This window comes from Thrips palmi, unplaced genomic scaffold, assembly GCF_012932325.1.
Source record: "Thrips palmi isolate BJ-2018 unplaced genomic scaffold, TpBJ-2018v1 HiC_scaffold_10, whole genome shotgun sequence".
NCBI lineage: Eukaryota > Metazoa > Arthropoda > Insecta > Thysanoptera > Thripidae > Thrips > Thrips palmi.
Window position 1 is genome coordinate 10,731,285 of NW_023144621.1, and position 24,526 is coordinate 10,755,810.

The 24,526-nt window shown below is 45.2% G+C and overlaps 4 protein-coding genes across 5 annotated transcripts; 1 reads left to right on the plus strand and 3 right to left on the minus strand.

Moving 5' to 3' along the window:
* Positions 1-50: 50 nt before the first annotated feature.
* On the minus strand, positions 51-8,300 carry LOC117654554. Its single transcript, XM_034401268.1, has 17 exons — positions 8,051-8,300; positions 7,615-7,709; positions 7,138-7,395; positions 6,919-7,040; positions 6,686-6,819; positions 6,459-6,565; positions 6,198-6,375; positions 5,952-6,075; positions 5,552-5,868; positions 5,113-5,433; positions 4,768-5,014; positions 4,276-4,695; positions 4,048-4,157; positions 3,825-3,959; positions 3,564-3,652; positions 3,189-3,487; positions 51-3,090 (listed from the first exon to the last, which is right to left on the minus strand). Exons 1-17 carry the CDS (start codon positions 8,195-8,197, stop codon positions 3,035-3,037), a joined length of 3,159 nt encoding a protein of 1,052 aa, XP_034257159.1. The 5' UTR covers positions 8,198-8,300; the 3' UTR covers positions 51-3,034.
* A 187-nt stretch (positions 8,301-8,487) lies between these two features.
* Positions 8,488-14,058, plus strand: LOC117654555 (GMP synthase [glutamine-hydrolyzing]). Of its 2 annotated transcripts, none has more exons than XM_034374068.1 (13): positions 8,488-8,610; positions 10,415-10,635; positions 10,741-10,835; positions 10,966-11,083; positions 11,182-11,335; positions 11,412-11,555; positions 11,636-11,801; positions 11,887-12,053; positions 12,173-12,388; positions 12,468-12,773; positions 12,878-13,108; positions 13,188-13,376; positions 13,496-14,058. In XM_034374068.1, exons 2-13 carry the CDS (start codon positions 10,439-10,441, stop codon positions 13,595-13,597), a joined length of 2,085 nt encoding a protein of 694 aa, XP_034229959.1. In that variant the 5' UTR covers positions 8,488-8,610; positions 10,415-10,438; the 3' UTR covers positions 13,598-14,058. The 2 variants fall into 2 exon arrangements, with proteins under 2 accessions (XP_034229959.1, XP_034257160.1); XM_034401269.1 differs by lacking the exon at positions 8,488-8,610 and adding an exon at positions 9,725-9,854.
* LOC117638901 (sialin-like) lies at positions 13,849-20,411 on the minus strand. The gene is made up of 9 exons (XM_034374071.1): positions 20,072-20,411; positions 16,322-16,575; positions 15,914-16,171; positions 15,728-15,812; positions 15,429-15,649; positions 15,202-15,348; positions 14,986-15,118; positions 14,660-14,901; positions 13,849-14,570 (listed from the first exon to the last, which is right to left on the minus strand). The coding sequence occupies exons 1-9, from the start codon at positions 20,079-20,081 to the stop codon at positions 14,346-14,348; spliced, it is 1,575 nt and encodes a 524-aa protein (XP_034229962.1). The 5' UTR covers positions 20,082-20,411; the 3' UTR covers positions 13,849-14,345.
* Positions 20,412-21,233: 822 nt separating this feature from the next.
* Positions 21,234-23,894, minus strand: LOC117638902 (N6-adenosine-methyltransferase non-catalytic subunit). Its single transcript, XM_034374073.1, has 7 exons — positions 23,549-23,894; positions 23,163-23,339; positions 22,938-23,081; positions 22,674-22,847; positions 22,383-22,592; positions 22,122-22,294; positions 21,234-22,036 (listed from the first exon to the last, which is right to left on the minus strand). Exons 1-7 carry the CDS (start codon positions 23,612-23,614, stop codon positions 21,778-21,780), a joined length of 1,203 nt encoding a protein of 400 aa, XP_034229964.1. The 5' UTR covers positions 23,615-23,894; the 3' UTR covers positions 21,234-21,777.
* Between the last annotated feature and the right edge of the window lie 632 nt (positions 23,895-24,526).

A 24,526-nucleotide genomic window follows, 5' to 3' on the forward strand; every position in this document is an offset into this window, starting at 1 on the left:
TGAGAATGCAGAACCTGTTACAGCCATGCATTGACACTATGATGCAGATATATTATAATGATTTGTTTTTTGGACTTTTGTTGGTTACAAACATTGAAATGAAATTGTTTAAACTTCAAAGGAAAGGAAACCATAGTGTATTCAGTCCACAGTGCAGACACAAACTGAAAGAAGTTGAAGACTGCACTCAAAACACATCAATCACTAGATCAATTTCACATATTCTTAATTTTTTCCCCTTTATGTCTCACTCATCTTGTTCACAATTTAAACATTTCTTTTCAATAACATCACAGAGATCTGAATATAGGGTTTGGTACTCTGCAAACTGAAATGTTTACTCAACACAAATGACCTGTGTGTGCATACTTAAAAGGATGCACATGTACTTGGCAAGCATGCAGCCATGGACATGTTCTTGACCTCGTATATGTATGCAGACTTGAATAAAGATCTCGAACACATTTAAGTTTGCATAGTACACAAAGGACAAAAAAAGTGGTTTGCTTTACATCATTCAGAAAACAATGATGACGAGAATTAATTCAACACTCAACTATATTTACACAAAGAAACATATTTATCATAATCACACAGTCCTTAGGGTATGTCACATCATTATAAAACCAGGTAGGGCAGAATCGCTGTCATTTAATTAAATATATTTTTCTAGATTGGCTTAAGATAGCAGCAGCCTATACACCATACATTCCTATGCAAACTTGTCTGATTAAACAAGCTGAATGCTGAGTAATATGGAACTGCAAACTTATAGGAAATTACAGTATCATGGTGTTCTGCCCTACCTAGTATATTACTAAATTCTACATGATCATTTTGACAATGAAAATACAAATAATGTATTGCAAGTAACTGACAGTTCCTCTCGGTTCCTATGCAGTATTATGTAAATACAACTAGGAATAACTTGGCAGATCATGGCCTTGATGAAACAATATCTTATCACTGATCCCATCAGTTTGCTAGGGATTACTTTCACTTGAGAAAAAGAAGTCCATAACATTGAGATGCAAGCATCTAAGCATCAAATACCATGCTCCTTTGATAATAAAGGCAACATCTGCATCATCATTTAATTAACACCTGCATAGGTCGTTACAGGTTGCTTGAATTTACCAGTAGATTTAATTCCAACTGTTTTCTATTTGGTAACTGATTTAGGATCAATGATGTAAACCACTTCAAACTTTCCTTAAGTCAATATAATAAATAATTGGGGATTGAAAACAGGAAGGAAAAGGTGATAAGAACACAGGAAATAAAACATTGCTTAAAAGAGTATGGTTAATTACCGGTACATGTCACTAGCCTCATAGAGAGATAATTTAGAATAGATCAAACTTTCTTGTACCAATGCTAAAATCTTAAACATGAAACCTTTCATTTGCCAGGACGAAGCATTCAGCATTAACAACAACTATTGACTTTCAACTGCTGATGTGCACTAAAACCGTTCATAACCCACTAGGACAGACTCCTGCAAAATTGTTCCACATTCCACTAAAAGTAAAGACCCAGTAATAAAAATAATAGAACGACTTGAGCCTCATTTAAAAAACTACCTATTATAAAGGTTTGTCTTAAGCACTATCATACCCAAAGCCATGGGTCTTAAGTGGCATCTCCAGTAAATAAGTGAGAGTAAATATCACAGACAGTATGAAAGGATACATTTTGTTTTTGTTTCATGTGCAGTGTGACAAAGCACCTTGGATTTCAGGAAGGGCCCTGAACATGAACACTGGAGCTGCAACTCGAGACTCCTCATGACACTCCACCACATTGAAAGGATTACACAAAAGGAACGAGCAAAACTTAGCAGCAACTCAAAATTTGGTCAAATAAATGTAATCATGTCAACAAAAAGATTTAATTTAGTTGAGCAATACTGCTTGAAAGAGGGAGAGAGGGGAGGATATAAATAATTCATACTGATAATATAAGAATTATGTAAACAAACTTAAATGCACTTCCAATGAGAAAAATGCTGATGACAGGAGAATTAAGCTTCACTCTTCATCTTGTCCACAATAACACCGCAACCCAGTACATACAAATAGTCCTAAAAGCAGAGGTCCTGGGTGCGTCCTGGGGAGGATCAAACGGAGACAACCTGCTGCCACAACAGGGAGAGGGTCACACACACAACCTGCAAACATAAACGCCTCCCCACCCAGGATCCTGCCCCAACAAAGAATGAGACCAAATCTTCATCAACAGAAAGTTAAAACACACCAGTAAATCCACAATAACTTATATTGATAAATAATAGCCTACACTAATAAGTCCCATAAAACACACTTTGTATTTAATTTACAGTCAAACTGCAAAGTGCAGAAGAGATAGTACCACAGAGCAATGCTCGAAAATACATGGGGAAAAGGCAGGTATAACAGTTTGTTCTTTTTGCCGATTGTCCTTACTTAATATAAATGGTAGAGAGGAAGTGAAACATCTTTGACCAGTGCCAATATAATCACAAAATATAAGGGAAAAACAAGGTGGTAAACAAAGATCACTGTTGAGGTGCGCTCAAGGTCGTATCGACAAGAACCTGCTAAATTCTTAGGTTTTGGAAATGAACCTAGGAGGCTTCTGTCACGTTCTTTACGTTACCCATCGCGACACGAGTGAGAGCGCACCTTCATTGATCACAAATGCTTCCCAAAGCATCATTACACAACACATGTTGACATACAAAGAAATTATTAGTATTAATGTTATGCATTTATTATATCAACAGCAGACTTGCATATTGAGCTCGAGTAAGCCATGCTGTTCCATGGCATTTATTATACATATTGGTAAATATGTATACTCAAGGGAAGGGAAAGAAATGAAGAGGCTTTAACATTAACAGAAAACTGGAAGAGGTGGAAAGGTACTAAACTTAATATCACGAGTTTGGCGCAGCCTGAGTCTTCATAATTCATTAAAATAACACATATATACACCTATTTAAAACAGTTCATGGGAATTACGCATCCTTGTGACTGGGGTGGATGCATATTGCTTACAACACAAAAGAGATGCCAGTTTCATTATGCTTGATTTCTTGCAAGGAAGTTCCTAGAGATGACAGAAATGAAAGAGAGAAATTGCAGATGATCATTAGATAACAGCCAGATGACAAAAGACAAAATAAATGGAAAAGAATTTCTATGTACCTTCAAGAACGCTAACATTTGTCATAACTTTCACAGGGGGCTGGTTAGCACCCCAACAATGCAGAACACCATTTTCCCGCAATTGCTGGGCCTCTTTTCTAGCTGGGTTCCAGTCATCAGATTGTTCTGGACTACTGGCAGCAAATTGAATATCTCTCAGATCTGATAGCTCTGCTTCGTCTTGAGAATTTGTCTCCAGCCGATCCAGGTCGCCCGCTCTCTCAACTCTGTACATGCTTGTATTCATATTCCACACAAACAGACAACTGGTCTGGTATTGCTGACGATCATTTGTTAGCCTGGAAAGAGGTTTTGTGCATGATGTCAAGACCAGTGGGTTATCAGTACATCAAAGTATTTTAAATGGATGCAAACCTTTTGCTTTTTGGAGCACCTTTTAATTTTAAGGTAGCTTTAATCTTCATATAAGCTAAACATATTACATCAGCTGACTGTGGACACACCTTCGTGAATAAAAAGTTGAGCATTAAAACCAGCACAAAACATAAACCATTAACATGCAAAACACAACAAAAGTTAGTGGAAATTTGTTTTTTGTTTTTGTTTTTGTTTTGTTTTGTTTTTTATTTGAGGTGGAAGGACAGGGGAGCAGGTGATTAGAAAGAGGGAACTTACATCAACAATTTCCACATCATAATTATTGCAGTACCAGAATTTCATTCCTGCTTTTTCACATAAGACTTCTGCGACTTCATGACAAAATTGCTCAATATCAAAGCTCATCTGATGAACCAGAGCACAAGGTGCCATCTGCACACGCACGTAAGGAAAAGATTAATATGTGAAGCATACAAGAGAAAACTCTCAAATATTTGAGAAAGCTCTAAAATAGACTTACCAACTTCTCAGCCTTAGAATTAGAAATCATCTGCATCTGTACATAACCAGTACCATGGACCTCAAGAGGAAGAGCACTGTGAAAACCAGTTCCACCACTTTCATCATCATCTGAAACAAATTTAAAAAATTCAAAGACGAATAAGAACGATGCATATATTTTGAAAAAAGAAGAAAAAACGTGAAAAATGAAATAACTTGATTGATCGACTATTTCCTAGTTAATTACCTTCTATATCTGTTATAACAGACACAAGCTCGTCATCGACTTCTATGAAGCGGCGTTCAAACTGCACAGTGCATCCACCTTTTGACCATGAAAACTCTGCCTCTGAGGAATTAACACGTTTTGAAGCATCCATAAGTTTTACTGTATCCACACTTTTTGAGGTATCTGTGTGTTTAGTGGAGCTAGTACTCTTTGTTGAGAACATACTCCTGGCCGAATCCACCGCACTGGGCTCAACACTGGTACACACATTCTTTGAGGTATCTGAGTGTTTGAAGGAGTTAATACTTTTTGTTGGGAACATACTCCTGGCTGAATCCACTCCACTTGGCTCACCACTGGTATTATCTAAATGGGAACTTTCACCTTTGTCAGGACCCAGTCGAGGTTGGGGGGGAGACAAGAGTGGCTGCGTTAATGCTGAAAGAACATAATGAAGTAAGACTTAGAGGTCAAAATATTTCAGGCCAAGAAGAAAGAAACAGAACTTACAAAGATTTGCATTGTCTGCAAATGACAAATGTTTTTTGTTTGATTCTCTAGGCATATCCTGTTCTCTAGGTGATAGAAGGGGATGGTTGCGGTTGTGAGGTCGGAGTACAACTTTATCAGGTTCCACATTTGGGTCTAAAAATATTGATCCAGAAGAATTGGAATCGGATGTTTCACCATGCCCACTGCCAATTTGAGCAAAACTTTTCCAGCGAAGAGTAGAGGATCCATCGGAAGGATCAACCAACTGAAATAAAATTACGAAAGAATACAGTGTACTGTTTTGGAGAACCATTCTGACAGATGGCAGCATAGCACATGATGCAGCAAGTATTTGACACCTACCGAACATCTAGATCGTGCATCTGTGGAAATTAAAGCCAATAGTGCAGGAGGCAAGGAGTGGGCAGAAGAAGAAAGATTTGAAACTTCTGCATGAGATTGGCAGGGCTTTTTAGTAATTTCCCGAGGGATTTCTTGCTCCCTGGGTGACAGTAGGGGATGGTTGCGGTTGTGAGGTCGCAGCACAACTTTATCAGGTTCTACATTTGGATCAATAAATATTGATCCAGAAGAATTTGTGTCAGATGTTTCACCATGCCCACTTCCAATTTTAGCAAAACTTTTCCACCGCAAAGTCGAAGGTCCATCAGAAGGATCACCCAACTGAAAAAATAATTACAATAGAATACAGTGATTCTAAATGTGTCTGAAAAAAAAACCAGAAACAACCACATATTTTCAGACTCAAATTTAATACATGCTGCAAATATTTTTCACCTACCGAACTTGAACTTCTTGAGGAATTACGGTCCTTGGTGGTAAAAGTTAAAGGAGAAGGAGGCAGAGGATAGGCTGAAGAGGGTAAAATTGAAACTTCCGAGTGCCGACTTAATCGAAATGGTACAATGTTTTCACAGTCCTCTGTGTCCTCTTCACTAAACTCATACTTTTTGTCAGCTAAACATCGTTTTCTGAAAGAGCTGAGGCTTTCACAGATTCTTTCATCCTCTCTTTGTGCATTAAAATCATATGCTTTTCCGGCATCTGCTTTACTACTCAAGCGACCTTGCTGACTTCTCTGAGGCATATTGGTATGGGCTAGAAAAACATTAAATAATATGATTTAAAAGAAAAAAAAGTCTCATAAACCAGATACAAGATGAGGAAAATATTTCTGCTACCTCTTCGTCGAAGTGGAGGGCTCATAATTGCTGACCTTTGGCTACTGGCATCACTATCTGTTTCTAAAGTCAATGAGTCAGTTCTGCTGCAGATGTTTTGAGTTGAAGACAAACCAATGTACCCCTTTAAGAAATTTTTTTTTAAAGAAAAAGCAAACAATTATTAATGATAAACAATCAATAGATGTTGAAAAGATGTTGAAAAGTTGCTAGGTTGGTAATAAAATCACTATCATATGCTCTTACCTGAGAGATTATGTTAAGTTCATCGACTATGCTGTGTGAATCACTGGCATGATCCAAGGTGGCAGTTCCAGTTAGTGATGTAGGATCCAAACCAATAAGTGTCTGATTCTGATACTCGCTAAAGCGAACATTCAAGTTTGAAGATGCCAGAGATCTAGAGCGAAAAATAAACTGCTCACTGTAAAAGATGGAAACGCATTATAGAAGTTAAAGTACACCGTCCAGCTCCACAAAGCGAGTTGGAAGAAGAAAACCACTTACGACTGCATGTTACATGAATCTGAGGACTTTTTGGTTGATTTTGTCTCAAACACATTTTCGAGACCAACTCTCAATACATGAAGAAAGTTTCCAGAGTTTAAGACAACCTGAAAGATAATATCCAAATAAATACCTTACTATTCACAAACATAAACACACACACACTCATATATAAAGATGAATGCACATAAACAAGCAATTATGAACAACAGAAGGAAAAGTCTTACCCGGCCAGTGCTTTTCATGCTAGTGGTTGCAACAAAATTTGGGTAAGGTGGAGCCATATCAAATGACGTATGAACAGTAAGACCATGCATGAGGCAGTTCAATCTGGCACAGCTATCCCAGCTAGCAGCAATATCTGAGGAAAGGAGAAAGTGTGGAAGTGTAGATAATTTCCTTATCGTAAAAAAAAAAAACAATAAATTATGATTTAATATGTTTAAAAATAAAATTGTACCCTCTTCTTCAAATGATGCAGCAACTTTCTGGCATTCTTGACAGTTTTGCAAGGAGGGTACTGCTGTCACTGTTACATATGATCTGATGTTTTGAGTCACAAGACCATTAAAAGACTCATTGCTACGAGATTTTGTAAGATATAATAAAACAATTAACAAACAGGTAACCTCAGAAATAAATTTCAAATAAAATATCCTGAAGTCTCATAAAATCTTACCTTCGTCCAAAAACCACAATTTTGGATGAGTCTCTAGGCCACTGACAATAAGCCAGGTAAAGAGGGGAATACACATTGTAGTTTCCAAAGAGTGTAACTTCAGCTACTTTGCGTGCCTCTGCATAAGGCACAAAGGCCCACCAATGTAATCGATACTTAAAAATTGTATTGAATGAAATGGGTCGATCATCAAAGTCAGTAGTGTATGTGTAAGTTATGAGCAGTTGCCCACATGATGATATTCCAAGGAAGATATGGCTGTAAACAGTACAATATCAGTAAGTGCCTGATGTCTAATTTTCAGAAAAGCACAACTACTTCAAATAAGAAATAGAGCTTCCTGGAAATTAACAAAATATTAAAGCGCACTTTTTCAATTGACAAAAAAATAACAAAAAAAACATTTGTTTCATAGGTTGTCAACTTATTGCACACAATGTTAATAATTTATTGAACAAAAATAACAGAGGGACAAACCTGTGTAATGTTGCTGTAGGAAGAGTTTTGTGCAGAGGAAATTTCAGACGGGCTGGAGGAGTGGGAAATGTTGGTTTCAACTGGGACAAGCCACTCTGGAATTGTGAAATACGAATGCACACACTTAGGAGCAGACTAAAACAGACTGCAACAACGGAATTTTTAATATATCAAAACACTACGTCAATATCAAAAGCACTTTCTACACAAAGTAAGTTGTAACGTATGTACGAGTGACAACAATCGTCTGAATGGTGCTGGTGTGAGCCTTCCTTGCATTCGCACACCCAAAACCAACCTTAAAGATAATTAACTGTAGTGGTTTTCAGACTTTTCGAAGTCAAACCAACACAAACAAGGATAGATGGAACCTTATCCCAGTGAAGTATTGACGAGAACGCAACAAAGTAAATCAGAATAGGAAAACGAATCTCACCTCACGACAATACAGCTTGTGCAGGAAATGATCAGTTTTCTTACGTTTCGGGTTGGGTTTGGAAATGTTTGACTTATCCTGAAAAAAATCGGACTCACAGGAGCCATAACTGGTATCTAAACTTGTCTCTAAGTCTGTTTCAGACATGCTGAAAAATCTACAGATTTCGTTCCAGTTTTTCGTCAAAGATCATGAGAGATCGGTGACTGCTGTTGTTTTCATGTCGGACAGGGGAAAGACAGACTTTTCAGAAGACGGACGGACTGTTCTCGTACCAACTGCAAAAAATATTCATTTATGAAAAATTTGAAGAATTTTATTCAACATAAATTGGAAATAAATTTTATTAAAGAACCCCTATTGTAAAGATTTGTCGACAAAAAATTAATTGTGTTAAAATTTATGTCGAAAGTAGGAAACGCGATTCAGCTGTTGGTAGTACACCTGCTCTCCACAGCCTGCCATCTTTGCGAAGGATTATTTGTTGTTGCGGTTGACGTGATATTTTTATCCTTCACATTTTGGATTGAAGTCATTAACTTTCATCATAATTCGTTGCGGTTAGTATGTTGGAAAGTTTTGACAGTTTTTGTAACATCGTGAAGCCTTTGTGGTGCGCTTGTGTGCCTGCTTGCACGTGTAACCTCTCTCCTCGCCCATCGAACGTGTGGGCCGCTAAGTGACCGGACCGCTTATTGATTTTTTTGACGATTTTACACCCTTTTAATGTGAACATTTTTTATTAGCGATTCCCGTAGTTGTCCTTGACCCTTCCACCTTTACTTTTCTGCATTCAGTTCTTGCTTTTCTTTCATATAGGTCTGTACTTAGGTTGGGGCGGCACAAGCACAAGGCCTAACACGGTTTTGCTGCCCAAATTTTGGCATGTTATTTGTCATTGCTTATAGCTTGTAATGGGACATACAAATTTTTGATTGGATTTACCTCGTTTCTGTTTTTATTTTTTATTTCATGACTCGTAACGTTGTGTACGTCGTCTTGGTGGGCATCAATGGGGTTTAAGAAGTTTCATTGAGGATAATTGGGACTTAAGAATTTTGTTTTCTGTTGAGTTTTTTGTCTTGTTTTCTTTTTTTAATGTACCCTCTGAATTTGGGCTTTTCCACGTTTCCTGGATGCTTTCTTTAGTATCCCTTGGATTTTTTAAAATATTTTTTTGGTTGCTGTCAGTTCCTGTCAGTAACTGCAATACTTTGGTTATGTCCACTCTTGTTTCCCTTTGTTTCTCGATTTGTTTGCACCTTTTAGACTTTAAGTGTTTCTGTTTTGCGTTTCCATCTCAGTGCTCTCATAGAAAGAACGGTGGTTGATTTTTAACCAGTAGACTATTATGACAGACAATTTGGTAATCGTGTCTCTCATTTTGACAATACGTTTATGTTGAGTCATGATGCTAAAAGGACTTTAAAAGTAATGAAATTTCATGTTTTCCACATGAAAATCAGCTGTTCAGTTTGTTTTGGTTTTGTTTCTATTAATAGCCATCCCTCAGGTGTTGGAAGTTAGGATAGTCAAGTGGTAGGGTTGCCACTCCTGCCTCTTATTTTTAGCACATGAGTAATAATAAATAGTGTAGATGGAATGGTGCATTAGCCTTACCCTCTGTCTCTGTCTCTCTCTCTGTCTCTCTCTCTCTCTGTCTCTCTCTCTCTCTCTCTCTCTTTGTGTCCTTTTGGTTAAGATGATTGTTTGTTTAATTTGGGCTCAATTCAGTTTAATTGGATTGACACTTCGGTGATTTAAGATTACTCACCAGCTGATGGACATGAACAACTGTTTTCGTGTTAGTTTGTGCTTGCTCTTTATCATTTTACATTGTGTTCTGTTTACATTTGTGGCATTGTAACCCAGCAGACTCATCTCCCATCCATATCTTCTGCACTTTACTATAAATATATTGTACTGTTATAGTAACAAGCGGCGTATTGACTTCATAAATGAAAGGTTTTTGAATTATTATTCAATGAATTTGCTGGATTTGTTCTTTTGTGTATTTTGTAGCATGTCCCCATTATACCTTTAACTGACATAATACCACATTGTAAAAATAATAATCGCCAAAATTTTAATTAATGTTTAGGGGTTAGTGGATAAAAGGGGCGGGGGGGTGGTGGTAATTAACATTTGTCATTTTGTTTAGATTTTTTATTCATATTATGTAACTTGTAGTTTTAATTCTCTTGTGTTGGTAGTGTGGCTAGTAACCGGTTGTGACCATGTGGCCATGAGGTTACATAACCCGGAGAAGCTATCAGATTCCCCATGCCAGTGTGTCCCACATGTGGAGTGAGACAAGAGCTGCTGTTTGCCTCTGCAACTGATCAGTAACACTCTATCTTACAGTGCTGCTGGGGACTGGGCGTGAACATGCAGAACGTGAAAAGTGAAGTAGTTGCAAGTGACCACCGTTCTAATGGAGCCCATGGATCTGAAAAAGTAGCTATCCTTGATGCTGGTGCCCAGTATGGAAAAATCATAGACAGAAAGGTTCGAGAATTATGTGTTGAAAGTGATATTCTGCCTCTTGACACGCCTGCAGTGATCCTCAATGAAAAAGGATATAAGTAAGTTTTTTTTTTTAATTTTTCATCTTTTTTATTGACTTTTAACTAACTCTCAAGATAATATTTATGGTGGACTTCATATTACACTCTTGTATTCTTCTTTAGGGCTGTTATTATATCTGGTGGTCCCAATTCCGTCTATGCTGAAGATGCTCCTACATATGATCCTATGATTTTCAGGATAGGGGTCCCTGTTTTGGGTAAAGTTCAATTTTTTCTTTCAAAATAAAAAAACAATTTCTTCATGAATGAAAACCTATGCTAAAGGTGTGTCTACATAACTCTTAGATGCTTATGTAACATGTATTTAATTATGTCTTGGAAATACAGGTATTTGTTACGGCATGCAAATGCTTAACAAAGAGTTTGGAGGCCAAGTTGAGAGAAAAGAAGGTCGTGAAGATGGTCAGTTTGACATTGATGTTGATGCCACTTGTCTCTTATTTAAGTAAGTGTTAACAATTTTATACAGGTGTTTGCCATTGTCGGTATGGCCAATTACAACCCATCAAATTACTTACCTGTTTCTCTTTATCATTATTTTAGGGGGTTAGAAAATGTGCAGAGTGTTCTTCTAACACATGGTGATAGTATACACAAAGTTGCTGATCAGTTTAAAGTTGTTGCTAGATCGTCAAACTTTGTGGCTGGTATAGCCAATGAAAAGTTGCGCCTATATGGCGTCCAGTTTCATCCTGAGGTATTTTTCTTTTTTACTTTAACTTTAAGCATCAGTGACCAAATAATTAATTTTTTTACATTTGTATCAATGTTAGGTGGATCTTTCTGTGAATGGTAAAATCATGTTAAAGAATTTCCTCTTTGACATCTGTGGATTAACTGGAAGCTTTACCATGCAAGGCAGAGAACAGGAATGTATTAATTACATAAGGCAAACTGTTGGAAATAGTAAAGTCCTGGTAAGTGCAGAAATTGATTACAATAGTCTTTTTCTGTCTTGAAAGCCATTGAAATTAAACAAATGCTTTTTTTCTACCAGCTTCTTGTTAGTGGGGGAGTGGATTCAACGGTGTGTGCAGCTCTGTTACATAAAGCTCTCCATAGAGACCAAGTGATTGCTGTGCATATTGACAATGGCTTCATGCGTAAAAATGAAAGTATGCTTGTTGAGGAATCCCTCAAGAAGATTGGTTTAGATTTGAAAGGTGAGCATCTGGTAACAAGAGCACAAGGCAATGTTTTCCAATTTGCTTTTAACACGGACTAATTTGATTTCTATTGTGTTTGCAGTCATTGATGCTGGATTTAAGTTTCAATATGGATCCACTAACATACCTAATAATATTGATCAAAGAGAGTCAAATGTAAGAAGTCCTGCATTTAAGGTTACCAAGATTCTTTGCCAAACTACTGCTCCTGAAGAAAAGAGGAAAATCATTGGTGATGTGTTCGCAAAGGTATGTAAACAAGTCCCCCCAGTGTCTCTTTTCCATGCCCTGGTTAGAAAAGAAACAATTAATATTTAGCCCCTAGTTTCTGTTTGCCAGACTAACATTTGTTATCTTCACATTCACAGATTGCTCAAGAGGTGGTTGAAGAAATGAATCTGAGACCAGAGGATGTTTTTCTTGGGCAGGGCACTTTAAGACCTGACCTTATAGAATCAGCCTCTTCCCTTGTGAGTGGCAAGGCTGCGGTAATCAAAACTCACCACAATGACACTGAGCTTATTCGACAGCTAAGGGATCAGGGTCGTGTTGTAGAGCCGTTGAAGGACTTCCACAAAGATGAGGTAAATTCTCATTCTAATTTTCTAATTTTCAGCCGAGTTGACAGGTTTATTTTGATCTTATATTAATGTTTTGATGCAGGTGAGGCAGTTGGGCAGGGATTTGCAGCTTCCTGCCGATTTAGTAATGAGACATCCATTCCCTGGACCTGGTTTAGCTATCAGGATTCTTTGTGCAGAGGAACCATACATGGAACAGGACTTCTCTGAAACACAAGTTTTGGTTAAAATCATAGTTGGCTACAATAATATGGTGAAAAAAAGTCATGCCTTACTAAACAGAGTTGAAAGTGCAACATCTGTGGAAGAGCGCTCAGTTCTTCAGAGAGTGTCCGATAAGCAGCGTTTAGCAGCAACACTTTTGCCTATCCGAAGTGTTGGTGTACAGGTGAGCTCTTCAACTTTCTTTCACTGTTGCTTTTTTAAAACATTTTTTCTTAAATTGCTTTTGTTGTATGTGATAAATTTTATTCAAAAATGTCTGGTTTTCAGGGTGACTGTCGATCATACAGCTATGTTGTTGGCATTTCGTCTGATCAAAGTCCTGACTGGGAGGATATGCTTTTCTTAGCAAAGCTGATTCCCCGAGTGTGTCACAATATCAACAGAGTATGCTATGTGTTTGGGGGCATTGTAAAGGACCCAGTCTCTGACATAACCCCAACTTGCCTTACATCTAATGTTTTGAGTACACTTCGACAGGCTGACCATGCTGCGACCCAAGTATGTCTTTTATTTCTTTCCCTTTTAATTTCATGATTGAATTCTGTCTTGTTTTTTAATGTCACTGTGTCGTTTTCAGGTGTTGATTGCTTCAAATACAATGGGTGCCATCAGCCAAATGCCAGTGGTTTTAATACCGATCCACTTTGATAGGGACTCAGTGAACCGAAACCCTTCCTTCCAGCATTCTGTTGTCTTAAGGCCATTCTCCACTCAAGATTTCATGACTGGTGTTCCTGCAATCCCTGGAAAACATCTCCCACTAGAGGCAAGTACCCACCACTAATTTCTTAGATAGATGTCAGGATAATTTGTTTGTTACTTGAATGGTTGGCTCTCCTTCTTGCTTTTGCACTTTAAAATAAATTTTATGCTCTCTTTTGGCAGGTTGTAGAAAAGATGGTTCAGGAAATTCAAGGAGTCTCCGGCGTTTCAAGAGTTATGTATGACCTAACATCTAAGCCTCCAGGGACCACAGAGTGGGAATGAAAACATGTCGCAAGCCTCATCACTGCCATGTGGTTAGGCTTGCATTACTCAGCACCCCGCACTACCATGCCTGCAGAAAGGTGTGGATTGCTATGAAACAAATACAAGAAGCTCACATGTGTTTTGTATGAATTTTGGGATGTTGAAGTTGCTGTACTCAGTTTTACTCTACTGTGAGCTGCATTCAGAAAATATTGAACTTCTTTTTGTATGTGTTTTAAGGCAAGGTATTGTAAATCATGATAAAGAACTGCGGCAAAAGCAGTGATGGATTTATTTTATTAACAAAACTGTGATGCATCAAGCATCATTTGCGATACTGATTTGTGTATAATTCTTTGTAATATGCTACTCTTTCTGATTTTATGTACTGTGTACCATGTTTTTCCTCCAATGAAATTATTCCTGGTTAGTGAGAATTTATTATAATAACTTAAATAAATGGTGTATTTTTTTTGTTACCACATTCATTTTTTGCATACTAAAACTTCACCTCAGATCATTTGTAGAGATGACATGTAAGGGTTTTAATTCTAAGCAACAAAGTTCACATTATTACTGATCTGTAAAGTTACAGATAACAGGCAGTGTTTGAAATTACCCTAGAACATTGATATCCTAAATTTAAGAATTGTAACTGATCATGCTTAACAGAGTGGCAAAACTGCTACTTGTGCAGAGCTTATTCTCTGTTCTTCCAACCAGAGAGACATTAATGCTAGACATGAGATCTTGTTTAAATTTTAAGTCAGCACACAGACTTGAGCTCGGAGCACTTTGAGGTGACCGTGACGATGCTCTTGTCCTCTTCGGCCAGCCCGTCGTCTAGGCCGTTGCCCGAATGGCCCTCCCTGTCAGCCGGTTCGTTCCATGGCTGCACCTCGGAGCGGCCGAACAGGACGTAGGCGACGCCCGTGACGAGCAGCATGGCGGCCGTGATGCAGAACACGATCCGCCACTGCTCCACGCTTTGCTGCAGGCGGATCAGAATGAAACACGGAAAAGGGTTAAGACAAGACACTGTCTCCGGGCTGAGTGCCGTTAGGGTGGAGGCAGACTTACGTTCTGGTAGGTGAGGGCCCCGACCACGATGGGGGAGATGAAGCCCGGCAGCACGGTGACCACGCCGTTGATGCCCAGGACTATGCTGGCGAAGTTGGGGCTGATGTCCACCATGCTGGCGAGGGCGCCCGTCGACACCGCGCCGTTGGCCGCCGTGGCCGCGGTCAGGAACAGGATGGCCGCGTACTTGTCGCAGCCCGAGAACGCCAGGCCCAGCACGAACACGGCCTGGCCGATGTTACCTGCACCAGAATCGGCAGCGGTAAGAGCGCGGGAAGTCCCAGGCCGCTGTGGCGGGGAGCGGGGCACAGCGGGGATGCACTTACACATGGCGGTCGCCATTTTGCGGACGTTGGTCCGAGACATCCGGCCGCTCTTGAGCAAGTAGTCCCCGATGGTGGAGAAGACCACGGCGAACAGCATGCGGCACAGCTGCGGCAACCCGGACAGCAGCCCCGTCTGCGGCACAGAAGGTTAGAACGAGAGAAGCGTTAGGGCGTCGGGAGTGTCGGGAGGGCTGAGTTAACTGGAACGGCACCCACCATGCGGATGCCCCAGCCGTGCACGTAGCGGAAGTAGGAGGGCGCCTGCGTCATGAGGGTCAGCAGCCCCCACAGCCCGCCCCACTGCGCCACGATGTTCATCCACACGGGCAGCGACATCAAGATGGCGCGCCAGGGCGTCGGCAGCTGCAACACGTTCAACACGCCCTGGGGGTTCAGCACTGAGGCACTTCCAGGGAGTGGCTTTTTGCTTTCTGCCCACCGACCTGCTTCTTGGCGACGTTGCCGGCCAGGGCCTTCTGGATGTATAGGCGCTCGGTGGACGCTATCCTGGGGTGCTCGTCGGGTGAGTCGAAGACGAGCACGACCCAGGCGAGCCACCACAACACGCCCAGCGCGCCCGAGATGTAGAAGACGGCCTCCCAGCCCATGGCGTCGATGATAAGGCCGCACACTGGATACGTCACAGACGCCCCCACCGAACCACCTGTGAGAATCAAAAACCGCCAAAATGAGGGGGTTTGAACCGACGATCCGTGGCGTGCGAACAGCAGGCGTTACCTACCCAGGTAGGCGGTGACGAAGCGGCTCCTCTCGTTCGGGGGGATCCACTTGGCCGTCATGTCGTGCATCGCCGGCCACGTCAGCCCCTGGTGACAGGTACGCGATCAGGCCCGGGGAGGGGCGGTGGAGGGTAACTCAGGGACTCCCAGTTACTCCCAGTACTCCCAGTGCAGTGCGGCCCGCTTACCGAGATGCAGCCCTGCGCCAGCCGGATGGCGAGCAGCGCGCCATAGTGGAACCTGGACGCGGCGGGGATGGCGAAGGCCAGGAGGGCAGGCACCAGGTTGCCGAGGCCGAACACGATCTTGGTGCCGTAGCGCTGAGCCAGCACGCCGCCAGGGACCTGCGTGGACCAGTAGAGCCAGAAGAACGCCCCCAGCACCATGCCCTGCTCATGGGCGTTCCAGCGGAAGCGCTCTGACCCCTCTGGCCGCGCCGCCGTCTCCTGCGCACATAATTAACAACTGTTGAGTCCTCGAGTCGGCCAGACCACCCCGGCGAGTCGCCTTGTCGGCCGCCAACGGCCGCGCACAACAAGCACCAGGGGTGCACGACGGCGGCATTGCGGCAGCATCGCGGCGCGAGGCCCGCTTACCTCCTCCAGGTCGTCCGTGTCGTTGGAGGACAGCGCGGCGTGCTGCACGGCGTCCGCGACACTGTCGGGCACGATGCACTGCGTGCCCGTGACCGCGGGCTGCACCCGCGTGCCGTTGTCGTCCATCACCTCCATCGGCCTCGGCGGCTCCACCATGGCCACCAGCGCGATGTTCATGTTGATGCGGACCATGTAGTTGACGGCGAAGCCGATGAACACCATGATCCACAGCACCTGCCGCGACGTCAGCCATGCTGCAGCATAAAATACGACTCTATGAGCCCGGGAAGGCACCGCCTTGACCTCAACGACCATTAGCAGTTTCAGCAATTGTCTTTTTTTGTGCGCAGGTGAGACCTTGCGGGATTTGGCATCAAGTTTCTCCTCCCCAGCCACCACCTGCTTGGAAAAAATGCGATTATATTCGACTTGGCTGGAGTCCTTCTACAACTTTATAAGCGAAAGCCAATAACGCCTATCGGCTTACGAGATCGGACCCCAGGAAGAGGTGTGGGTCACGCGGATGAATGTTGTCCCTCGATTGACTTTTATTAAAACAAAATCAAAGCCAGCTTTGCGGCCTGGCCGTTTATTTGACCTGACGACACACCTATCTTATCGCCCTCCTTTAGTCCCCGAATCCTTGACAAACATCTCCCGCCATCCGATGCGTCAGCGCGTCAGTTCGTCTGGACAAACACCGGACCACTTTAGCTCGGCCTGCGCGGCCGGCGGGAGGTTGAAGGGCGGACACGATTATTTCTCGCGATAATATATCGATGCATCGGGGAAAGGACAAGACCCGGGAGGAAAAGGGGGGGGGGAGACGTCCTGCCGTTCCTCATTTACGTGCCCGGTCCCTGGAACGCTCTGGAAGCGGGGCGGAAACTGGATTTGGCGAGACAGTTCGGAATAACACATGGCACTTGGTCACACGAGCCACATTCACATTCCCTTCTCCGAGCCAAGTACTTCGCCAAGTGCCAAGCCAGCCAAGCACTCCATCACGAGCTGGGCGTGTGTGTGCAGGCCTGACGCTGCCGCCCTCCTTCGGCGTTCCCCGGCGGAGCACAAAAGTCTTAATAAAAGTAGGCGATCGCAAGAGCGCCAAGGTGGCGCCAGTGAGCAAAATCCATGACACTTTGTGCACTGCCATGATTCGGGGTCACGAGGACGCATAGGCGGGTTGCGTAAGCAGCGAGCGCGACGCACACATACACACACGCACACACCAGGACATACTCTCTCGCACACGGTCGAGCAAAGACCTTCCGCGCCATCGCCTTCCCTCCTGGCGGGCTCATTGACGCTGTCGCCACGCTGGCGCGCACCGCCACCGCCACACCGCCGCACCAACGCACTCACCTCGCTCCGGATCGCCGTGCAGGGCGTGCTGCAGCAGTTGGTGCGCCGCGCCCCTGAGAACGCGGCCGGCGCGGCTGGCGTGGCCCGCAGGCCGCCGAGGCCCTGGCCCTGACAGCGACGCCGGGTCCTGGCGGTCCTGACGGTCCTGGCCGGCGCGGGGGCTGGACGGCGGGGCCGGGGTTGCGATGGGGGCCATGGTGACGAGAACGACCCTCTCCTCGGAGCGGAGGCGACTGATTGCAGTGCGGGTGGCAGGGTGGAGCCCAGAGAGCCCCCACGACCCACCAATCGGAGGGCCCACGCCACGCCACGCCTCGCCACGGTCAGTGATATGCTGGAGGCGTTCGCCGCGCGTCCATCGAGTGCTGCAGGAACTACCCGGCCACTGCAGCTGCTGCAGCCTCGTCCATTCGGACTCGGGCAGCCAGGACGCCGCGCCTTCCGCGGTGGTCCACCGCGTAAATCAACGGCCGGAGTTCAAGAAACGACGAGTGTTTGGCCCGCGTCGTTTATGGCGAGGGAGGGGGGGGGGGGGCACTAGGCGTTGCCGGCGTTATGTAAGCGAGGATGCCACCGGCTAGAGTAGGCGCGGGCTCGAGACAACACGGAGGCGAATGCCAGGCCGCGGGTTCAGTGGCAAATGTAACGCAATTTGGACAGTCGATGCGGCGACGCTGGGAACACTGGCGCGGTTGGCGCGTCCTTGGACTTGACGAGGAAGACTGCAGCGACCGCCCGGCCGGCCGACGCCCCCGCAAAGCTGCTGGGCGAGGACTGGCGCCGCCCCGCCACCACCCCAGAGGGGGCTCCGAGCATGCTCCGAGGGGCAGGGCGGTAAGCCCGTCGCGGTCGCGGTGCAAAGGGGACAGACAGGTGGCGCCAGCACTGCATTCGGCAAGGCGAGGCACCCTGCCGCCCTGCCCTGCCCACGAACCCACGGGGAAGTCACTACTCCAAAGCCCTCGCCGCCAACGGCGCCAACCTGTCACCTCCACGGCGATCCGTGTGCTGGCCCGGCGCTACCGCTGCGCGCGGCCCTAGCGCCTGCCAAAGAGTGGGTATGCAACCCACCCTAGTCCGACGCGCGCGTGCCTGCCGAGTTGCCTATCCGCCATTACCATTACCATTAAGGGCTAGACAGCCAGGCGCCTCGATCTGCCGCCGCGTACCGCAGCGCCGTTGGAAACTGGCAAAAGGCAACCCAGCTTGGCGGCCAGGCGAGTGACGGGCGCGGCGGGCGCGGCGTCGTACAGGCTGCAGCCAGTGCAGGACTGATGGATGGTGGTGACTCGGCCGAGGCAGAGACGGCAGGGCATGGTGACAAGCTTGGTGGCAAGCCGAGTCGCGACGCGAATACCGACGTACCGACGCGTCGCGTTACCCAACAACGCTACAGGACAAAGTCATGCGTGCACAGGCGTTCGCGGTCGAGTACCTTTTCACACGCCAGCCAGCCACCTATCATAGGAGACCGTCTTGTGATGCTTGCGCCTTATCTCACCCCCTCCCTCCAATCGTGACTTCTGAATGGGCCCATAATACCCCAAGATCTGTTGTCAATCGTTTCCTGTCAATTTCCTTCGCTTGTTCATTTACATCGGAATTGCAGTTGCGCCTCGACTTTAAGTTACGTAAACGCCACGTTCCTTATGCATGGCATCGCACCCCACAAACTGATGGCGTGATCGCAAGCTGAAATCTAAGTGCCGAGGCGGTGGCACACGCGTGCCCCCCCCCCCCCACGCACCACACACACACACACACTCTCTCTCACTCTTACACTCTCAATGGCCGGGCTACTCGAGGCAGCCACCGGGAGTCCATCGCAACGACCACTTGCTGACCGCCGCCCCGGTACATGTTGGCAGGGCAGGCAATCCGTTGCATGCCAACTTATCAGGCAGCGTTAATTAATCTTGACGGCGCTCATGTGTTAGGCATACTTTCTGCCTACTTAGTTGGCGAGATTGGCACACTGTCGAGCGGTTCCACTGCCACCGCACTCTGTCTCTCTCGCACTCATGAAGTGTGCCGTAGGGGTGCGAGAGAGACGGAGCGAGGAGTGCGGGCGGTGGAATCGCTCATCAGCTGAGTTGGGATTCAAGCTTTGCCACAATGCCGCGACATCGCGACTCGTCCGGCGAGTCGATCGGTGACCTCTGTCGCAAAGCCCATCGGGTCTCCCATTCTGGAGACAGCATGGAGCCGCCTCGTCCGGTTTCCGCGACTCCGTGACCTTTCCACCGCGAGGGAAGCTGTTTTTGTTGTGTTTACCTACACTGGCGCCTGAACGCTAGAGAGACGGCGGGGAAGTCCCCGTCTCCTGTCACGAAGTGCACACCCCCACCCCCACCCCCACCCCCACCGGCGTGGGGTTGGACTGACCTGAAGCCATGGCAGTGAGTGGCGCCGAGGCGCGCGGCTAGCGGTGGTGGCTAGTGGCGGCGACACGCCACTGGCAGCCACAGGCAGCCACAGGGCCCTATGCACGCGGCCCGGCGCCGGCGCCCCTGGGTACGGCAGGGCGGTCCTTCTGGGCTCGCTCGGTCTGGACCGTCTGGACTTGGCACTGCGCTGCGACTGGCTGCAAGTGACGGATAGGGCGGCCTGGGCCAAGGCCTGGGTCCTGGAGAGCGCCCGACGGCCGTGTGAAGGTCCAGCACACCCCGCGGGACTGGAGAGGCATGCGTTCGACGGGCCCCGCGGCGGACTCGGGACTAGCAGGCAGCAGGCCCCGGCAGGCCCCAGCAGGGCGGCGCCGCACCGGCCGTCCTGGCGGGACGGACCAGCCGGACACGTCCGCGCCGTCTCCAACGCCGGGCTCTGCCTGGCTCTGCCGGGCCGGGGAGGGAACGCGGGCGACGCGGGCACGCCCCGCCCCGCAGCCTCTCCACTGGGGACTCCGCTGGAGAGCATACTGGAGAGTCCAGGCCACGCAAATCCCGGCAGTCATGGCCAAGGTGGCCGGCCAGGCGCGGGGCGCGCCGAGGCTGGCCTTACGTAACGCTTGGCCCCGGCCAAGCCGCGAAGATGTGCGCCCAACGCGGTCCACGCCTGTCGCGGCGGGGCGTTAGCGGCGGGCTCTCTAGGCCTCGCCTGCCATGCGGTATGGGCCACGCCGCCACGCCGCGCTGCCTGGCGGAGGGCAGGCTGGGCTGGGAGTTGGAAAGGAAAGGCTCGGGGTCTCTCTGGGGGAAGTCCGACAGGTGCGTGCCGGAGGGCGTGTAGTTGTGGGGTCTGTGGGGCGCAGGGCGCAGGGCGTGAGCTTAGCCCCAGTCTCGGCGCTGGCCGCGCTGCCGCGCTGGCGTGTCTCGCATCGAGGCGTAGCGGCGTAAGGTGATACGCTTGTCAAAGGTTTGGGGGCGTTTTAAACAGTGTGGGGCCAAAGGGGGCTTCAAGGCGGGGGCCAGGCCCGCGATTTGGGGCCAGGAGGCCGGGTCAGGTGATCGCCTCGGCTTCCGCCCTTCTAGCACGCCTTCGCCTCCTCAGCAGTCCCAGGGAGCCAAGGGTTTTCGAAGGGGAATAAGCACTTCCCAAAAAGACAATAAAAAAGTAACAATTTACTGGATTTGATTGCACACAGGTCAATTTCATGAGCAGTACACAGATGATTCGGGCAGTATCACTTTAAGATAAAAGCAGTTCCGTTTGGAAATTCAAACAAGGTCATTAAAAATATTTTCCATACTGACTAACAGGGACAAAAAGATACAATAAGTTTTCTATGTAATAGATTTAAAATGATACTTCTCATACCTGTATCATACATTTGTTTTTGAAAATACATAGTTTGAGTTTCTACAATGACTCAAGGAGGTGCAACATATAAAAACATTTAATTGATAGTCAAATCAGCACCACAAACAATATATTAAAAAAAAGAACAAGAATGTTTTTTTTTTTTTTTTTTTTTGTAATTGTTAATTGCACGTGAAACATCAAAAATAGATAATGTTCCACAATTGTCAAACCTGCCATCTATGGGTTTCCAAATCATGGTCGTTGGAAACTGTTGAAATCAAAACATCAAGTATGTTAAGAAACCAGATTTTTTAAAAATGTTTCATAAACTTGTGGCTTTTGCTTCTTGACTATCGCCCGCGGCCTCTGCCCCTTGAGAAACCGCCTCTTGATGGCCCCCCTCTTCCCCTTCCTCCAGGCCCACCTTTGCCCTTGGGTGGCGGAGACTTCGGACGAAGTGCTTCGATACGCTCAGTGCATCCTGATGTCAATTGCCCAGAGCTAAAGTAGCTGTTATACAGATCTGCATTGTAATTGCTATTTGTGAGCTCTGGACCAATGGTTAACCATCCAGGACGGATGGTACTGTCACGTCCAAAGACATGAAGTCTGTGATTAATAAAAAATAAATAAATTAAGATCTTTTTCTTTTAAATGGTAAGAGAAAGTGCTATACACTTTTGAAAAATGTTACCTTCGACGACCAAGACAAAAATGTTCAATAATGTGAAAAATCTCCACAGGCTTTTCGAGAGAACCATATTCTGTCTCTTCAGAAATAATGAGATCGATGTCAACATTGGCATGGATGAAATCACCATCTGTAGAGCGTCGCACTGTGCCCTTGATGCCCATCAGGCAATGTTCCTGTAAAGACACATTGTCATCAAACATAATTTCACTGAAAATTCCAGGTATATGAAATACAAAACAAAGTTTCTTCATTTCATCTTACTTTGGTACGTTGAAATACAGCCTTTGGATCTAGGTTTTTAGAGTGGTTTGGGTTGTTAATGTTGGTGCGAATCCAACAAATATCTTCACATCGACGGAATCCCCACTTCCGTAGGCAAAACCTTCCCATATCCAACCCCTCAGAGGAACCACACCACAGGAAAAGGAAGCTACGTGGTGCAGCTAGTTCTCCAATGTCCAGCTGCATGATCTGATGAACCCAACAATAATAGACAATCAAGAAGCAGCATTTTAGGTAAGTAGTCCCATTTTAAAGTCTGGCTTAACTCACCCTTTCCCATGACCAGAATTCCATATTTGTTACACCCATGGTGCGCTGGTATTCTTCAAGAGGAGGTTCTACAAGAATCACATCAAATTTGTGGTCCAGCTGTTTTAAATCCATGGTCCGCAAGTCACACTTTAAATACATAGGGGGAGTTGCAGTTTGTTGAATTAAGTCATCCTGAAATTGTGAGACAAAAATTTACCTGGTACTTTCCACAAGCCTGGAAAACAGTTTATGTATATAACTGAATACATATTGTAATTTTACCTTGAGTTTTATAAGTTCTCGCAACTTAGGATACTCTTCAAAACGGTCTGCCAAACCAACGTCACGAATGAAATTTTGAGGACGTTGCCCCGTATCAACAAAGTGCTGACAATAATCATTATGTGGATTTGATGATTGAGTTCCCTGTAAAAGATTAACACGGTCAAGAATGCTGAATTTAGTCAATAAAACCAATGGTTTATAGGCATTTAGATGATTATTTACCTTCAGAAATGTTGACGAATCTGTATAGATGAGTTCATCTGCTACTTCTTCTTGACTTGTTGATTTCTCTGGCTTAACCTCAGCCGTGGAACTACCGGCAGCACTTTGGCGACGTTCTTGAGTCTCTTCTCTTGTCCCAAGAGCTTGGGCCAATTCATCTACATTCGAAACACCTAACTGCAAAATGAAAGAGAGGTTTAAATTATGTTGCAAAGGAAAAATAAATAAATATAAAACAATAGTGACAGTCATCGTCCTAAAAAAAAATTGTGACTTGTGATTTTATAAGTGGAATATTAAGCTAGCATATGTGACATAAAAATAAATACAGGATTGAAAGTACACCATTCATTCATGACTGGTAGAGGTAAACATGACAAACTCACTGTTTGTGCGAGGAGCTTCTTCCTCTTTTGAGACCTTTCCCGTAACTCTTTTAGCATATCCCCCATGGCTCAGACGGATTGTAGCACTAATACAAAAGTACTTCTTTAAATTTCGTGATTGTCCGGCTTGTGAATGGGTGCATCAGTGAGGTAAATACCAAAGACTTTGAAGAAACCACAAGATAACAGCGACCAAGCTAGTGCTTTCAATAAAAGAAAAGTAAAGGCCCCAAAGTCAAGGAATCACAAATTTAATCAATGTGTCTTAAAAGCCCCCCCGAACCCAAACAAAACATAACCTACGTATATAATGCCACAAACTTTAACGGGCACCCCCTCCTGCCCCCGCCCCTCTCTGAATCCTAACTCCCTCCCTCACCCTCCCCCCCCCCGCCTTCTCGCCATTTCTCAGGTGCTCAAACTCTACAGTGCGGAGACTAATAATAAAATGTCATAAACCTGACTTATTGTGAAGGAAATATCCATCAAATTTAAAACAAATCGTGGAAATTAGTAAATCATCCTCTGCAACAGATTCTTCAAAATGTCTTCCCTGAAATCGTTTTAATTTATTTTTATTTTGACAGTGGTGCACGTGTAGCGCCAATTTTGAACAGCGACGGAAAACGGAGCCCTTTTTTCGACGCGATTGCTCTTACTCTAATTTGCGCTTTAGTGTTTCCTGTAGCTTCACATCAAAGAAATTCGTCTCTGCGTTTCGTAGTTTAATCTTTGATGATGAAATTTAAAAAAAGGGTTGCGTATAGGCATCCAACCGGTCCCTTTGTTCACGTTGCCAAGCAACAGCACATTGCTACAAGTGTCCTTCCCTGCACAGAGCCGGACTGATTTGAAGTACATTTCGTATCGTTTGAATCGCACAGTTTATATGGCAACGGTTAAGGCTTCAAATGTTCGCAGTAAAATGATCCGTACGAATCCCCATGCAAGTTCGGCTGCGATGACCATCGCAGCCAG

Excerpts from the sequence above, each read along its gene's own strand:
- LOC117654555 (XM_034401269.1), top strand. The coding sequence starts at position 9,831 with ATGGACATGAACAACTGTTTTCGT. Across the intron at positions 11,556-11,635 it reads TTGGAAATAGTAAAGTCCTG|CTTCTTGTTAGTGGGGGAGT; the intron begins GTAAGTGCAGAA and ends TTTTTCTACCAG. Across the intron at positions 13,377-13,495 it reads GAAAACATCTCCCACTAGAG|GTTGTAGAAAAGATGGTTCA; the intron begins GCAAGTACCCAC and ends CTCTTTTGGCAG.
- LOC117638902 (XM_034374073.1), bottom strand. The coding sequence starts at position 23,614 with ATGGGGGATATGCTAAAAGAGTTACGGGAAAGGTCTCAAAAGAGGAAG. Across the intron at positions 22,848-22,937 it reads GAGAACTTATAAAACTCAAG|GATGACTTAATTCAACAAAC; the intron begins GTAAAATTACAA and ends TCACAATTTCAG. Across the intron at positions 22,295-22,382 it reads CTGTATTTCAACGTACCAAA|GAACATTGCCTGATGGGCAT; the intron begins GTAAGATGAAAT and ends GTGTCTTTACAG.
- LOC117654554 (XM_034401268.1), bottom strand. The coding sequence starts at position 8,197 with ATGTCTGAAACAGACTTAGAGACAAGTTTAGATACCAGTTATGGCTCC. Across the intron at positions 5,434-5,551 it reads CCTCAAGAAGTTCAAGTTCG|TTGGGTGATCCTTCTGATGG; the intron begins GTAGGTGAAAAA and ends TTATTTTTTCAG. Across the intron at positions 4,696-4,767 it reads TGCAGACAATGCAAATCTTT|CATTAACGCAGCCACTCTTG; the intron begins GTAAGTTCTGTT and ends ATGTTCTTTCAG.
- LOC117638901 (XM_034374071.1), bottom strand. Across the intron at positions 16,172-16,321 it reads ACACGGACGACCTGGAGGAG|GAGACGGCGGCGCGGCCAGA; the intron begins GTAAGCGGGCCT and ends TTATGTGCGCAG. Across the intron at positions 15,349-15,428 it reads GCAACGTCGCCAAGAAGCAG|CTGCCGACGCCCTGGCGCGC; the intron begins GTCGGTGGGCAG and ends AACGTGTTGCAG.